This window comes from Pseudochaenichthys georgianus, chromosome 17, assembly GCF_902827115.2.
Source record: "Pseudochaenichthys georgianus chromosome 17, fPseGeo1.2, whole genome shotgun sequence".
Taxonomy (NCBI): Eukaryota; Metazoa; Chordata; class Actinopteri; order Perciformes; family Channichthyidae; genus Pseudochaenichthys; species Pseudochaenichthys georgianus.
Genome location: NC_047519.1, coordinates 21835024 through 21851929, shown reverse-complemented (window position 1 = coordinate 21851929; position 16906 = coordinate 21835024). Strand labels below are relative to the sequence as shown.

Below are 16906 nucleotides of genomic sequence, written 5' to 3'. Positions count from 1 at the left end.
CTTATTTCAGAGGGAAACAACTGTACACGTTCTTAAGCCTTTTAAAATATGACACACAGTTCTTTGTTTGACTCCGGATAAGGAAGACACGAACGGTGCTGGAAAGTGTGTCAGCGCTGGTTCAAAATCCCATCTTTGCAAGGGAACTAGATGAAAAACTAACAACAAGTAATCCTGCCAGAGAGATTAGAAGAAGATAACTGACTAAACCGAACTCCTGTGGTTTGCTAAAGCAGGATATAGAGGTTAAAGTCAGACCTGGACTGAGCTGTAAAGCTTTAAGAGGGCCTTAGTTAAGTCTCATTGATTGCATTTTTACTTTACTTCATCATTTTACAGATTGTTTAGTCACTTCAAATTGCTTTCACTGATTTTGCTTTTCACCGTTTTTCTCCAAAAATGATGTTGACTAAATTCTACTTTGTGTAAAATAATGAAATATGCACCAGCATGACATGAATGAATCAATTAAATGTACAATAGTCATAGTGCGTGCTGTTCTCTTTTCCAGTCCACAGACACACAGGCAAGATTCATCTACAGACACACACATAAAAAAAAACAAAAAGAAAACACATGGGCGATTGTCTCTCTGTTCAGCACTGAAACGTAGCACGCCATGGTTCGAATAATACAAAATATGTGTACTGCAAGCCAAAATGTTACATCACTGTTTGTTCAGAACCATTGAAGACAGTAAAGCAGTTATCGTAAAAAGGGGACTTTCAAATCTTTTTAGTTTTTTCTACTTTGGACTTGAGTATCAGGTTACAGTGATATTTAGCATTGGTGGCTAATAGGCAGGTTTGGTGGTGAAATGTTTTTCTTTGATGTGTGGAGCCTCTTGTTCTCATGTTCAAGTTTCCCCTCTCTCCACCACAGACTCGCCCATTCAGTCTCTCAGTGTCTGACATGTGACCCTGATCTCTGCCCTCCTGTCTGTCTGTCTGCCTGTCTCTATCTTTCTCCAGGTGACTGAATACTTAAGGGACATACTTGTTGAAGAGCAAAAGCTGAGAGACGTTTCCATTCAGGAGTCAAACTCAACAACCAACAAAGTAAGAACACATACTTACACAAACCGTTACTGAAATAACATTGTGTTTTAGGGAAATTCCCCAAAGATTATTTAGCCTAGTATAAAGACTCCAAACAAAGGAAACAGCTAGCTAGCCGAAATCATCAGCTTCTCTAAAGCTCACAAATTAACACTTATTATCTGCTTTGTTTAATTTGCACAATAATCTAAATGTAATGTCCTCTAATCATTAGAGGACATTGGAAGTCACTGCTGCCAAATGTTGTTGTTGGGTTGTAAGTGTGCAAATACAACACAGAAAATACAGCATGATCATTTGTGAGCTATGTTTTTTTTCATCAATTTTGGTAATTTCATGCTTTTGTGGAATGAGAAAGGAAATGAGGGGAAAGAGAGTACTGTAGATACATGACATGCAGCCTGCAGAGAAATGAACCAGAGACTTCCTTCTCAGGGCAGTGGTCCCATGTGGTATGCGCCCTAATCCCTCGGCTATAGAATATGAGTCTTCTAATTTATCCCTCAGCAAGAGAGCTCCATCCATCCATCCATCTTCTCCCGCTTATCCGTGGTCGGGTCGCGGGGGTAGCAGTTCCAGCAGAGAGCCCCAAACTTTCTTTTCCCTGGCGACATCAACCAGCTCTGACTGGGGGATCCCAAGGCGCTCCCAGGCCAGCGAAGAGATATAATCCCTCCACCTGGTCCTAGGTCTACCCCTTGGTCTCTTCCCAGCTGGAAGTGCCTGGAACACCTCCCTAGGGAGGCGCCCAGGTGGCATCCTAACTAGGTGCCCGAACCACCTCAACTGGCTTCTTTCGACGCGAAGGAGGAGCGGCTCAACTCCGAGTCCCTCCCTGATGACCGAACTTCTCACCTTATCTCTAAGGGAGACACCAGCCACCCGGCGGAGGAAACCCATCTCGGCCGCTTGTATCCGCGATCTCGTTCTTTCGGTCATGACCCATCCTTCATGACCATAGGTGAGGGTAGGAACGAAAATGGCCCGGTAGACAGAGAGCTTTGCCTTCTGGCTCAGCTCCCTTTTCGTCACAACGGTGCGGTAAAGCGACTGCAGTACCGCTCCCGCTGCTCCGATTCTCCGGCCCATCTCACGCTCCATTGTTCCCTCACTCGAGAACAAGACCCTGAGATACTTGAACTCCTTCACTTGGGGTAAGGACTCATTCCCTACTTGGAGTGGACAGTCCATCGGTTTCCTGCTGAGAACCATGGCCTCAGATTTGGAGGTGCTGATCCTCATCCCAGCCGCTTCACACTCGGTTGCGAACCGATCCAGTGAGTGCTGAAGGTCGCAGACCGATGAAGCCATCAGAACCACATCATCTGCAAAAAGCAGTGGTGCAATCCTTAGTCCACCGAACTGCAGACCCCCCCCCCCCACGACTACGCCTCGAAATCCGAGCCATGTATATTACAAACAGGATTGGTGACAAAGCGCAGCCCTGGCGGAGGCCAACCCTCACCGGAAATGGGTCCGACTTACTGCCGAGGACCTGGACACAGCTCTCGCTTTGGGAGTACAGAGATTGGATGGCCCTGAGTAGAGACCCCCTCACCCCATACTCCCGCAGCACCTCCCACAGTAACTCCCTGGGAACCCGGTCATACGCCTTCTCCAAGTCTACAAAACACATGTAGACCGGATAAGCGTACTCCCAGGCCCCCTCCAGGATCCTTGCGAGAGTAAAAAGCTGATCCGTCGTTCCACGACCAGGACGGAATCCGCATTGTTCCTCCTCAATCTGAGGTTCGACAATCGGCCTGACCCTCCTTTCGAGTACCTTGGAGTAAACTTTCCCGGGGAGGCTGAGTAGTGTGATGCCTCTGTAATTGGCACACACCCTCTGATCCCCCTTTTTGAAAAGGGGGACCACCACCCCGGTCTGCCACTCCTTCGGTACCGTTTCCGACTTCCACGCAATGTTGATGAGACGTGTCAACCATGACAGTCCCTCAACACCCAGAGCCTTCAGCATTTCCGGGCGGATCTCATCCACCCCCGGGGCTTTGCCACTGTGGAGTTGTTTAACGACCTCAGTGACCTCCCCCCGGGAGATTGGTGTTGATCCCCCGTCATACTCCAGCTCTGCCTCTAACATAGAGGGCGGAGTTGTCGGGTTCAGGAGTTCCTCAAAGTGTTCCTTCCAACGCCCCAACACTCCATCAGTTGAGGTCAACAACGTCCCATCCTTACTGTACACAGCTTGGATGGTTCCCTGCTTCCCCCTCCTGAGGTGTCGGACAGTTTTCCAGAACAACTTTGGTGCCGCCCGAAAGTCCTTCTCCATGTCTTCTCCAAACTTCTCCCACACCCGCTGCTTTGCCTCGGCCACGGATGAGGCTGCTGCCCTTCGGGCCTGTAGGTACCTTGCCACTGCCTCGGGAGTCACCCGGGATAACAAATCCCTGAAGGCCTCCTTCTTCAGTCGGACGGCTTCCCTGACCACCGGTGTCCACCAGGAGGTTCGAGGGTTACCGCCCCTTGAGGCACCTAGGACCTTGAGACCACAGCTCCCCACCGCGGCTTCGGCAATAGAGGCATTGAACACCGACCACTCTGGTTCAATGTCCCCATCCTCCACAGGAATGCCCGAAAAGCTCCGCCGGAGGTGTGAGTTGAAGGCCTCCTGAACTTGGGCCTTGAAGGCCTCCTGAACTTGGGCCTCCTCCAGACGTTCCCAGTTCACCCAGCAAGAGAGCTAACAAGTATATTTCCCCAAGCAACACCTTCAGAAACAGCAATACAAACATAAACATGACTTGTAATCATTAATGTCTGCATCTTATTTGATGTATTGTCTGATTCTTAAACTTGCCTTTTCTCAAGTTGATAGGAGACTTACAGTAAATCACCCGTCTGTTGATATTAGATTTTGATTGTTTCCTATTTTACTTATAGACAGTAGCACAGGTTTAAGTCCACACACACACATCCAGCGCAGCACACAGAGCTCTGCAAGTCAGAGGAACAGATGAGCTCAGTCTCAGACCAGCTGCAGAGAAGTGTTGGCAAGAGTCGCTGCTAGAGGAGACAAATAAATATGAAACAGAGTGAGAAGAAAAGTGAGGAGGGAAAATCAGAGAGAGGGGAACGGGAAAAATGACAGCAGAGGGGGAGACATGGAGAGAGACAATTAGGAACTCTGCCAGCTGTAGCGAAAGAGAGTCAGTGACAGACAGAGGCAGTGTTGTCACCCTGCAGGCTTCAGAGTTATGTAAGGTCCATGTGACACAACGAGGCTGCTGGGACAAACACACAGCGGCCAGCTACTGTCCTCTTCCTCTCACTTACCCATAAGGCCACAGCACAGTGCCTTATGAGGTCGTGACCCCCGCCTCGGGCCTGTGCTCAACAGCAGTGACAAAGGGGTGAACAAGTGGAAATATACATATTATCTCACTGCGAGCATGTGTACGCAACAAAAAATAGAACTGTGGCAAATTGAAATGCGTTGGTAAACTTCCTGCCATTCAATATCAAGTTAAAGTGATACACATGCCATGCTAGCTACTGAAGGCGGTCCTTACTGTAGATGCAGGGGTGCTTTCGGCCCAATGTTAATGCTAGCATGGCATACAAATGGTAAAATGCTGATTTTTCAATAAAATGTTTACTTTCTTAGTTTAATATGTTAGCATGTTAACGCTTTCTAAGTGTGTGAAAGTAATGAGATCGCTTATGTTATAAAAAAGTATCCTGCCGGAGACTTTAGATTTAATTACATAGCAATTCATCCAACTGTTGTTGAGACATACTCAAATAAACAAATGTCAACCTCATGCTGACGCTAGAGGAAATGTCAGGATACCAAAAGTCAGTAGAATTCATCCTCTGAGCACCAAGAGTCTTCGGGCTGGACCTGATTTGTGGATTGCTTGACAGACTGACATTGCTAGAGCCACACGGGAAGCTGAAAAATCCCACGTTATCGTAGACAAAACTGTTTAAATACTACAGATTGTAATATGCTCACATGCTGTCCCCTTGAATTAGTTATCTCTTTAAAGAGCTGCAAGGTATCACGAGTGGCTACATTAGATTTAAAGGAGCTTTTATCTGCAGTGGGAGTTCCTTGGCAGATTTTCTTCCACTCATTGTTTTCTTTGAGGCGTATAGTAAGTGTGATCCCTGCCTGCAAGTGTTTGGCCTGTGAGCTGATAATACACATACATTGTGTATGCTAGACTCACATATACACTCTCTCTGGCTTTGTGAAAGGCAACCAGTTACAACAAGGGAAGAAGAAGGTATTTTAAAAGTGTGAGGAAACGCTGTACACTCAGTGTCAGTCAGCTGCTTTCTTACTGCACGCTCCATCACACAGCATTACCAGCCTCAACAGAAGTCCATTCACTGACGAGAAGATTCTTTCACACACACATATGCCTTTAAATACACACACACTCATGGATGAGCACAAGACACTACACAGATCTGATCTTGTCTATTCTGGGACTGTGTGAAAAGTCTTGGTCTTGTGACTAAGTGCAGCATTTGTGGGTGGATTCTGTGTGAATATAAGCTTGTGGTTTGTATTACTTTTCATAAATTAGATTATTTTTGGTACCATTTGTCAACTGGTTATTAGTTTCCAATATATGATACACCTTCCCTGGGATTTTAATAACAACAAGATAAATATCTTATCGTCTTGGAATAATTGCTATGAAATGACCAGATGTTCCCCCTGACATTTACAATAGCAAGTTTGTATTAGCTAATTAGCATACTAGCAAGTTAAAACTAACAACTATTGTGTTGTAGAGCCTTATTGGAGAGAAATGTAACCAAAGGTCAACAATCACTGTGTTTACAGTTACCATACCATTAGCTATAGAAACAGTGAATGGACTCCCTGTAGAGGGAAGGCTGAGTTCTGTGTTTTGGATGAGACTATGCCCATTGCATTAGCTTCTTATACTGTAAGATGATGCAAGGGCTATGCTTTTTAGTTAAATGCCTTCATCTCTAAAAAATCATTGGTTGAAAATACAAAGACTGTTTTAGGAAAGAACCCTTTGAGTCAGACTCAAGCCTCGAGCCTTTGGGAGACAAAGTTACTTGTGTATTCTCATATGTAATAAGTTTATGAGAAATTCCTTAAAATGTAAAGCAGTCTTTACTAGAGTAAAGAGAGGGGTTGTCCCACCGTCTCAGCTGTATAGTAGCAAACATTTTGTTGTTGTCACCCTAACACCTCTCCCACTCTCTCCTGTTGTCGTCCAATCATCATCCACCATCAAGTCTCCTAGCAAATGGTACTGGAGATTAGTACCTGTAAGTCCATCCATTCTGAAGAGCTCTTCTTCACCAACCTCCACCATCTACCTCTCCTCTGTCTAATCCAAAACCTGCAAGGATACACCCCTTCACATTGTCCCCTCCAAATCTCTCAATGCATGTGGCCCTGAGCCCCATCATGCATTGCTCTGATACCTCCCACATTACCCCACCCGGCCCCCTGTCTTCACATGCCTATGAATCTGATTGAATGATATAATAACCATTTTAAACTTAGCCCTATGGTCAGAAACTTCACCTGGAAGAGCAGTCCTGTAGCATGATCATTTGAATACTGGGAATGAACCAATGTCTCTTGTGTTAACACATTTTAAAAACTAATGCTAGTACCCCGGAATTGTTAGCTACCATTTTTCCTTTTTTTTAATGTAGCATTTATATTGTTTGTGTTAGGCATTAAAAGCACATTTTGTTAAGGATGTAATACCAGTTCATATAAACCAAATCTAATTCAAATGACATCATTTTGTTATTAAGAGCTTGATGTACGAACACAGACAGAGCCGCTGTCAGACAGTGAAGGCTGCTGCAATGAAAGCTTCCATCGAATCTCTTGTCAAACGCAAACTCGACGCCACTCTTGTGATTTAATTGGTAAACGCTCATTATTAAACTTTAGATCCCACGTTAATGTATAATGTGGACAACAATTGAATTGTTGGATTGTGTTCCTTTTCTCCTTCTAAAAAAACCTAACCACTCCTCAGAATCAATCAAAGGGAGCAAAATAGTGCTGAGGTGTTATAATTGCATTTTTTCTATCCATTTTTATTAAAGATGACAAAGTAAATCCAGATGTTTATTATTTGCATGATGAATTTAATCTGTAATATTTGAGTTTAGCCTGAAGCCCACCCTATGCTTGAAATTAACACCTACTACATGATTGAGTTGTCTGTGCACCGGTGCATGCAGATGGAGGTGTGTCTGCAGATGTTTGCACCAACAATCAGAGAGCCAGCTGTACGTTTACATCCCGATGACACATATAGGTGATGTCTTTCTGCCGTTGCCATGGTTTCAGGCTCGCTACAGGCGGGAGCAGGCGCAGCAGATGAGTGCTCCGTCACTCCCCCTGGTGGAGAACCTGCTGAAGGACAACACAGACGGCTGTGCCCTGACCGCCCTGCTGCACTTCTACTGCCCACAGGCCATCAGACTGGAAGGTGGGAACAACTCCTAAATATGTTACTACGCCTTTTTTATTGTGATATTCCCCAAAAGTAAACAGACTGGTCTATAGTTGGTCCAAATATACAATAAGAAATCATAAAGAAATAGCATTGAATGAGCTAACCACAATGACTTTCAGTCTCAATTTGAACTCACAAAGGATGCTCTTCTCTGCTCTGACTTCATACATCTGAATAAAGGGCTTCAAACAAAGAGTATATTTATCATCAGTGTGACTCATTTTCTGAGGGCTTTTGCCTTTTGAATACGTAAGAAAGTCAATTCAATAAAAACAAATAATGGTAGTGTAGCAGCCTTTTCAGGAAATGTTTTGACTTTCTATAGATACATTTAATGATATAAATGGAGGGTATTGTTAAGCGTGTTGACCTAAGAAAGACACTGAGAAGAAGAGAGGACTGAGGACAGACATGGAAAACAAAGCTGTGTTTCCTCTTAAGTTGCCTGCGCCCTCATTTATATAAATGCCCTGGGTTGGGTTGCGTTTGGTCACGAGGGGTGTGTGACGGAGGACCGTTAGAGGAGTAGCTAGCTAGCTATTTCAAAGATAAACAACTCTCGTGCCGGCACTCTGAGACTCTCGGGACTGAATGTGGTTCACGGGGCGCTCATACACATGTGGACCAGATGTGGAAGCTAGTTAATTTGTGCTTAATTTACTCTAAGAATAGTAAAGAAGTACAGAATGACATAATTTCCAGAGAAATCAGCTGCTGTAATGTTTGGTTGTCTGTTTCCTCTTTGTTAACATTATACACATGCATGGGCCGTCCTCACAGTAACGTCAGGGGATAAAGATCCTGATGATTCATCGAGAGGGAGTTTGAAAACTTGAGTCATAACTGTTTGAAGGATTGTGAGCGATTCAAATCAGCCCCTGCTGCTAATACTAGTGGGAAAGGCAGTCTCACTTTAAATGTAAACTATGCCTTATCTTTTCCTTGTCTTCCTGCCTGGCCCTTGCCATCACCCCTCCCTCGTGTGTGTTTGTGTCTGACCCCTCCCCTGGCGGAGCAGATATCTGCCTCAAGGAGACTATGTCTTTGGCTGACAGTCTGTACAACCTCCAGCTGGTGCAGGAGTTCTGCAGGAACAACCTCAACCACTGCTGCCACTTCAGCCTGGAGGACATGCTCTATGCACATGCATCCATAAAGGTAAGACCGGAGTTCAAATATATAAAAAGAGTTGTATGGGAAGGATGTGGGAAAAAGTTATTTTATAATGTTGAGTCAGTTGAAGAAAGAAGGAAAATAAAAGTGTTTTGGGGAATAAGGAGGAATAGGGGGGGGGGGGGGGATTACAAGTAGGCAAAAATGAGTCATGCAAAGAAAAGTTGAATAAAGAAAGTGAGCAGACTCGGTTGGGCTTATTGCTGTGTGGATGTCTGAACCGGGAGAAATCCTTTTGCTACAGTGAATATTGCTCTGCAGGCACATTAGAATGAATATGACAGGCTGTGTGTGTGTGTGTGTGTGTGTGTGTGTGTGTGTGTGTGTGTGTGTGTGTGTGTGTGTGTGTGTGTGTGTGTGTGTGTGTGTGTGTGTGTGTGTGTGTGTGTGTGTGTGTGTGTGTGTGTGTGTGTGTGTGTGTGTGTGTGTGTGTGTGTGTGTGTGTGTGTGTGTGTGTGTGTGTGTGTGTGTGTGTGTGTGTGTGTGTGTGTGTGTGTGTGTGTGTGTGTGTGTGTGTGTGTGTGTTTCTCTAGTACATACGCTGCAAGCCAAATTACCCCCCTCAGACAGAGGACAGATTCTGCTCAGAGGAGATTCACAGTCCTGACCCGTCTCCAACTGCCTCCCTTGTTCTCTCCCCCTCTGTTTTTATCAGACAACAAAATCTGTGATCCTCAGAGATCACAAAAGTGTATTTCTCTTACTCAGTCCTCAGGCTGACATCTCCCAATGTTACACACATTAGTTTCTAAATTAATAAAATACTGACTATACCACTTTAGAAGCATCTCTGTGCCGTCGGGACGTTGGAAGGAGCAGAGCCAGTGTGGGTAAATAGTATGCGGGGAGCGTGGGTAGAACAATTTGAATTCAAGTCAAGGTCCGAGCTGACTGGGACTTTCCATTCTTCAAAACACAGTTTTCACACTTGTGCTCTGCTTTCTCTGTATTTCCCCTTCCTTCTCATTCACTACATTGTTTATATTTAGTTTGTGGTGTTACAATTGAAAAAGTAGGAAAAGGAGGGAAGAGAGGGATACAAATGGTTGTGAAGAGCAGCAAAGAGACTGGCACCCTGCCCACGCACTGCATCTTAACCAGGCTGTGTGTGCATGTCCATGTTTTTAATATGAAAAACAGAAGTGATGTTGTTTTAACCATTAGGCAGTTCTCTCTGGTGCCCGAATACAGAGACCCAATCTTTTTTTCTCTTTATATTCCTTCTAGAAATTAAATAAGCAGATCTTATACGTCTACCAAAATGTTTCCTACATAGGAAATAGTCTTTATAGGGATCTAGAGACGTTCTGTTTATAACATGCATTCATCATAGATTCGGGTTACTCACTCGCTGCTCTGTGCATATGTGACATATTTAAACTAAACCCCAGATGGTGTTTTTGGCCGTTTTCATGAACCGTATGTTTTTGACATTAAACCACTCAATGAAACATGTACTGTACTAATTTAACTAAACACACCCACACCTGAGCCTGTTACCAAGCAACAGTTTGCAGGCCATGACCTCCTTGAGCTGTCAAAAAGCTGTATGATACTACGATTGTTGCACTGAGAGAAGGAGTGTGACAGATGTGCTAATAGAATGATTAAATAACCACATATACGACCATATATGACTGCAGCATTAACCACAAAGGTGTGTGTGTGTGTGTGTGTGTGTGTGTGTGTGTGTGTGTTTTGCAGAGTAACTACCTGGTGTTTATGGCTGAGCTTTTCTGGTGGTTTGAAGTGGTAAAACCCTCATTTGTACAGCCCAGAGTCTTCGATCCAAACGGTACTGTGCAAGTTAATGATCAAATCAGCATGCTTTGTTAACAGCAATGATTATGACAGTTATGCATGCTAAACGATTAATAATAATGAACTCAAGGCTGCAGAAAAATTGAGATTTGCTGTCGTATGTTTCTCTCTGCAGCCTGTGAGCCTGTGTCCTCCTGTAGAAATATGGCTCCTGTGTCCAGTCCTGTCCAACAGAGCTATGCAGACAGACCTGACAGCCCAGAGAACATCCCTTCACAGGGTAACATATCTCATATCTAAAGGGGAATGGCAAAACTATTTCTTATGTGATCATGTGGGAATAGATGTCACAATGGTATATAGCGTGGATTTGTCCACACTGCTCTTTTTAACACAACTTTCTGAAAAAACAGTTTTATCTTCACTTCAATGAGGCCATCCATACAAACTTGTGTTAAAAGAAGACATAGTTTAGAAGACACTTTATTTTATTTTTTTTAATTATTTTTTGTATTGTCTATATCATTTGTATCTGTATATTTGTATTGTGAGGGCAAAAAGTTGGTCACAAAAAAAAGAAGAAGACATAGTTGGTATTTTAGCAGGAACATGCATTACTTCAGAACAGTGGAAGAATGTGTTGTTGTGTTTTTTAAATCAGAGGCCCCCTAGTGGCTGATTTATAGACATGCACTAGCTCGGATGCTACGTTTGAGCCTTACACTTTTCTTTACATTATTAATCTTCATTCTCCCTGAAGCTAAAGCACTCCACTGCAGCATTTGTTGTTCTCTTGTGAAATAATGGATTTCACACATCCAGTAAGAAGCCCCTCTGTGTCTGTAACAGGTATAATGAAGAGGTCTACCTCCATGTCCTACGTGGATGGCTGTGTTGGGACATGGCCCAAAGAACATCGGTTAGTACTCAAACTCCAGCTAGAGCAGATGAAATGAAATGAGATACAAATGTGAAAAGGTCTGTTGTTTCCTTGTTAAACTTATTAATACGCTTATTAAACTCACAACACATTTCCTTCCTCCACCAGCTCCTCCTCTCGGGGAATCTCCTTTGAGATTCCTCTGGACGGAGAAACCACTCTGCCGTCCGGCGGCATGACCCGCTCTGCCAGCAGTGACGGCCTGGGGTTCAAAGTTCACTATGCATCTCGAGGGAGCGTGAAACGCCACCTCTCCCTCATGCCTGTTGATGTAAATGGACAGAGCAGACACATACCAGAGGAGGATGATGAGTTCACTTCCCAGAAATCCCTGGGGCGGAGCAACACGTTCTCCATCAAGAACCAAAGCAGGTACAGCAAAGGGAGGATGTTTCCTATCCTGTATTTAAGGTGTTATCCATGCAAGCACGTGCTGCACCAGCAAGAGGCTATACATTAGCTGCCTGTTCACTCTAAGATGCTTTTTGGTGCTGCTCCTCAACTTTTAATAGTTTCATGTGCATGTAAACTTTATAGTATAGATAAGCACAGAATAATGAAGCTTAACACAACTTTTAGATTTAAGTTGTTCTTAAAAGTTCAAAACATTTGAAAATACTATGCTATGTTATTGTTTTTTTAGAACACAACACATTAACACTCCTACTGTAAATACCCATATACATTTGTTTTCAGCAAAAATGTGTTTGGGGTTAACTCACTCTTAAAGGGCTTAACTTAAAAAGTGTGTATTTTTTTTAACGAATGTTCAAACTGCACGGAGAGTCATAAAGATAAGAAGAACACCCAGCTGTTTATCACTCTGGGTAACTAGAACAATTAGTCATCGTGTTTCACTGTTATCCAAGAGTTAACTTACCCAAACCTGTCTCCAGGTGCTCCAATGGAGTCTTCCCTGAAAGCAACCATAGCCACAACAATCACCATGGCAACCACAGTGGCCACATCAGCCCATCCTCCCCCCCGAGCATCGAGGAGGCGCTGAAGATTATCCACGACACGGAGAGGCCTCACGCCTGCCTCGGGTCGGGGGACGGAGACGATGGCTTCTTCCTCCATGGTGCGGAGCCGTCAGACCCTCCGGGGGCTCACGGTCCAGGAGATGATCTGGGACCAGCTAAGGCTCGGCCAAACGACCACGACCCCAACTCCCTGTCCACCGATGAAGTGGACACGGGCATCCACGTGAGGACAGAGGACATCCAGAGCTTGGATGAGGACTCCTCCTCTCTGAGAGACTACTCAGATATTGACCAAGACTGTGAGGCCATGACCCGGTCCTGTCCGCTGCCTGACCAGCCGGAGAGGGAGAGGGAGAGGAGCCGGCCCGGAGGAGGGGAGGGGGTTGGTCAGACTAACCCTGAAGGTGGGAGGGGGGACGGTGGGGACAGCCCCTGTCCCAGTACAACACCCACCATCCACAGATCCCACACACTGAGCCCCGCCTCGTCCTGCGGAGGCTCTGGGGCCATGGTCCGCATGACGAGCTTTGCAGAGCAGAAGTTCAGGAAGCTGGAGGGAAGGAGCAGCGGAGGAACAACCCCAGAGAGTTCAGACCTCAATGTGCCGTACACACACCCACCAAAAAGCCTTTCTGCTCAGGTTAGTGTCCTTTGGTGTTGCTCAATCCCTCTTTCATAAAAACTCTACTTTTGTTGCAGGGGCAGAAATGCAATTTGTAGTGAGATGTGTTTTTCTTTTCACTTTTTTCTAGATATCTACACCTCCTTTGCCAATCACATCTCCCTCTCCAGCAACGCCTCCCCCCAGAGACCCCTCCCACCTGATAGCCACAGAGATGATTCAGCTGAGGATGAAGCTGGAGGAGAAACGTAGAGCCATTGAAGCCCAGAAGCAGAAGGTAAACAGATACAGGGAAAGGTGGGATAACAGTAGTAACGCTAAACATGAATGATCATATTATTATGCTCTTTCCCAGGTGGAAGCAGCGTTCACCCGCCATCGCCAGAAGATGGGCAGAACAGCCTTTTTGAATGTAGTAAGAAGAAAAGGGATCACTGCCCCCCTCAGCCCCAGCTCAGCGGCAGCAGAAGCCCCTTCCCCAGAGCCACTATCAGCCTCAAAGGAAACCAGGCAGGGCAGCATGGAGGGGGCGGAGAGATGCAAGCCAGATGGAGCAGCGCCTAGATCCCCCTGTGAGGATGGAGCAGGTGAGTAACCACAGGAAGTATGCTCTCATAAATGTAGTCAAATGCTTTCAGCTCAAATGAACTGAATCATTATTTGGTGATACAGGAATGTCTCCAGGAGAAATCGACCTTACGGAATACACGCGCTCCATCGATAGGCTGAACACGTCGCTGGGCTTCCTGCAGACAGAGATGCAGCGTCTGGCCCAGCAGCAGGAGAGGATCATGTCCATGAGAGAGCAACAGCAGCAATCCTGGGTCATCCCTCCTCCTGCTCCATCTCCACACAGGTATCACTTTGGCTAAATCTACTGTTTTCTTTTTTTACATAATTCTAAACTCATATATGACCGGGTGTGTTTTCTTCCCCCGCAGGCAGCTCCGTGAGTTGCGCAGCAGCAGTGTTACAGGCCGGGGGTCAGGTCGAGGCTCGGTTGGGTCTTTGTCCCCCATCCTCTCTTCTTCAGGCTCTCCCCACGCTCCCAACCGTTCCCCTGCTGGCCTAAAGCGGCGGCCGGCCTCCTTCCACGCCAGGACACCTCGGACTCCACGGCCAAACGATCTGAAGGTCACGCCCTTCAGTCGAATGCTCAACACCCAGACCTCAGTGGACAGCCTACCCAGACTGAGGCGTTTCAACTCCAGCCAGAACCAGAACAGCTCGTTTGCTTACCTGGGCCACGATGAGGGGCCTCCTAAAAATAGGGACCAAGAGGCAAGGGACAACAACGAAAGCACTAAGGACAAAGAAGAGGATGTGGAGAGGAAGAGTGCTGGCACTCCTCAAGCTACTAATATTGAAGCAGCCAAAGAGAGGGAATATGAGGGGGAAAGAAAGACTCTTTTGAAGCCATCAGGCTCCTCAGAGGTGGTGAAGGAGCCTCCATCTGACCTGAGACCAGCAGGAAGAGCTCCCCTCGGTCAGGAGATGGCGGGAGAGGGAGAGGCAGGAGCAGACATGTATGGAGAAGACCAAAAGATATGCTGTGGATTCTTTTTTAAGGTGAGCTGGAGCTACATAATTATATTTAAGAGGATAATTGTTATAGTTTTATGATAATGGTTGGAAACTGGATGTGGCAGAATTGGACGCAGGTTTAGCCTTAATAGCTTTAACCAAAACTAAACTAACATTACTTGATGTGGTTGCTGTTCTCACATTGTGATACCTGTATGCTGCCTTTTAGTGATTTTTTTTGTGTGGAAATGTTGTTTAAAAATATATATAAATGTTGCCCGAAATGTCAGTGTTTATAAACAGGGCTCCCCAGTTTTGGACTGATATGTCGGCTTGATTTCTTTGTTGAAATTGGTTCCCTCTTAGCTAACCTGCCAGCCTAAATCCTTCCAGACGTGTCAGCATCAGAGCAGCAACGTTTCACTTATATGAACTGATAATCACAGTTAATAAGCCTCAGTCCGTACAGCCTCGTGGGACAGGAAGAATCTCTTACTATGTGAGCTGGGAACATGTGCAGCGCTGTGCCTGTTGAGCCATGTGCTGATCAAAGACACACATGAGTGAATCTAGGCCACACAACGCAGCAATGACAGATGCATGGTAGACCATTAGAGCTATGATTACAGAGCAATGTCAAAGCATTGTTACTTACATTACTGCCACATTAAATACCAAATACTGCCCTAACTCCAATAAATACACAGTATAGTGCTAGTGTCATGATAATTGTCATGAAGGCTATAATGTTGCAGTGTAAATATGTCTATGTACAATCTGACATGTGTATTTTTTTCATCACCCATTAAACACCAGGATGATGTGAAAGGGGAAGAAGACATGGCAGCAAAGAAAGCAGCTCTGCTGGAGAAGAGGCTGAGGAGGGAGAAGGAGACTCAGGAGAAGAAGCAGGAGCAGGAGCTGGACCAGGAGCAGAAGAGGGAAGCTGCACGGTTTGTCACACTTTCTTACTCCTCATATACTAGCCAATGCTAACAGTGTCCCATGATCTATAGCATGAATACCGACAACATTTATCTTAAACTTGAGTGTGGAGTCATACAAGGATTCATCATCCTGGTCTCCTCCCGCAGGTTGAAAGCAGAGGAGGACCAGCTGAAGAAGGATGACGATAAGGCGAGGAAGGAATACATCAAATATGAATACTTGAGGAGGAAGCAACTCAAGCTGATGGAGGACATGGACGACGTCATCAAGCCCCGAACAGGAAGTCTCAAGAAGAAGCCGAGACCCAAGTCCATCCACAGGGACGTCGTGGAGTCTGCCCCCCCCGTGAGAGCGACAGGTGAATACCGTAAACACATCTCATATAAACACACACGTATCTCTGGGTGACAGCCACTGACCTGTGCTTGTGTTGCAGGGGTGCGTCCTCGAGGATTCTCAGTATCAAGTGTTTCTTTGGCATCTCTCAATCTGGCTGACAATGACAAGGATCTGCCAAATAACAAAAAGAATAACAGGTAAGGCCCATTCTCTGCCTGGAGCACAGATGTAACTCTGTGACTTTATATAACTCTTTATAACCCTGTGAAGTGTTTTCCTGCACAGTGTGCTGCTTTGCACACTTTTAACATTGTGGTGGGTTGGATCTGGTCTTTAACATTATGTTCAAAGGGTTTAACTAAATATCACCTAATTTCTGCACAATATCACACTTTTATGTATTTTTATAAAGACTATAAAAAACGTTTTCAGGATTACTTTTATATTTCATTTAAACCTTTCCAAAGCTAAACTTCACAACGCACACCGTATATTCCCCTTTGTGTCACACCCTAATACCGTATACTTTACAATAGATTCATTTCATGGGGTTATGTTGTTTTCCTTCTTCTTAAGTCTTGACTTTTATGAGGCTTACTTTCTCGATTCTCTTCCCTTTCTTATTTTCTCTGTTTGCATGCGTCCCTCAGAGGCAAAAAAGTATCCCATATCCCGTTCTTTCTAAACTCTCCCAAAGAAAGAAAGGGAAGGTTAGTAGTGTGTACTCGATGTGGCTCCATATAGACCAATCTCCACATAACTTCCGCCTGCATTTCATGAGACATTCCTTCAACACAGACATTAGAGGGGCAGTCTCGAGAGAGAAATAATTTGACATATTCCATTTCTGCAGTATTTTCTTCTGCATTAAGGTTCATGGGACTCGTGTGGCTCCACTGTTTCCGCTTCAGTTCTCCTGCTCCTTATCCTTTCTGCCTTTTGCAGTATTGCTCTCAGGCAGTTGTTTGCTCTCTTCTCTATGTTGGCTTCTCTGCACTTCTCCACTGTGTTTGCCGTTTCCTCCACGAGAACTCGAGCTCATCCCACACAGTAGCCGTAAA

The 16906-nt window shown here is 45.2% G+C and overlaps 1 protein-coding gene across 2 annotated transcripts in view; it reads left to right on the top strand.

The window, feature by feature from the left end:
* The window catches only part of camsap2b (calmodulin regulated spectrin-associated protein family, member 2b), a 39805-nt gene that overhangs the window by 20259 nt on the left and 2640 nt on the right, over window positions 1-16906 (top strand). Inside the window, exons 4-19 of one of the 2 annotated variants that reach the window (XM_034104296.2) lie at window positions 972-1058; window positions 7387-7528; window positions 8574-8713; window positions 10433-10523; window positions 10665-10769; window positions 11339-11408; window positions 11538-11801; window positions 12326-13052; window positions 13165-13311; window positions 13390-13621; window positions 13707-13890; window positions 13976-14603; window positions 15375-15511; window positions 15653-15864; window positions 15943-16042; window positions 16496-16555. In XM_034104296.2, coding sequence (XP_033960187.1) covers window positions 972-1058; window positions 7387-7528; window positions 8574-8713; window positions 10433-10523; window positions 10665-10769; window positions 11339-11408; window positions 11538-11801; window positions 12326-13052; window positions 13165-13311; window positions 13390-13621; window positions 13707-13890; window positions 13976-14603; window positions 15375-15511; window positions 15653-15864; window positions 15943-16042; window positions 16496-16555 — 3326 coding nt within the window. The remainder of the gene's footprint in view (window positions 1-971; window positions 1059-7386; window positions 7529-8573; window positions 8714-10432; window positions 10524-10664; window positions 10770-11338; window positions 11409-11537; window positions 11802-12325; window positions 13053-13164; window positions 13312-13389; window positions 13622-13706; window positions 13891-13975; window positions 14604-15374; window positions 15512-15652; window positions 15865-15942; window positions 16043-16495; window positions 16556-16906) is intronic. The other variant, XM_034104297.2, reaches the window with a different exon arrangement.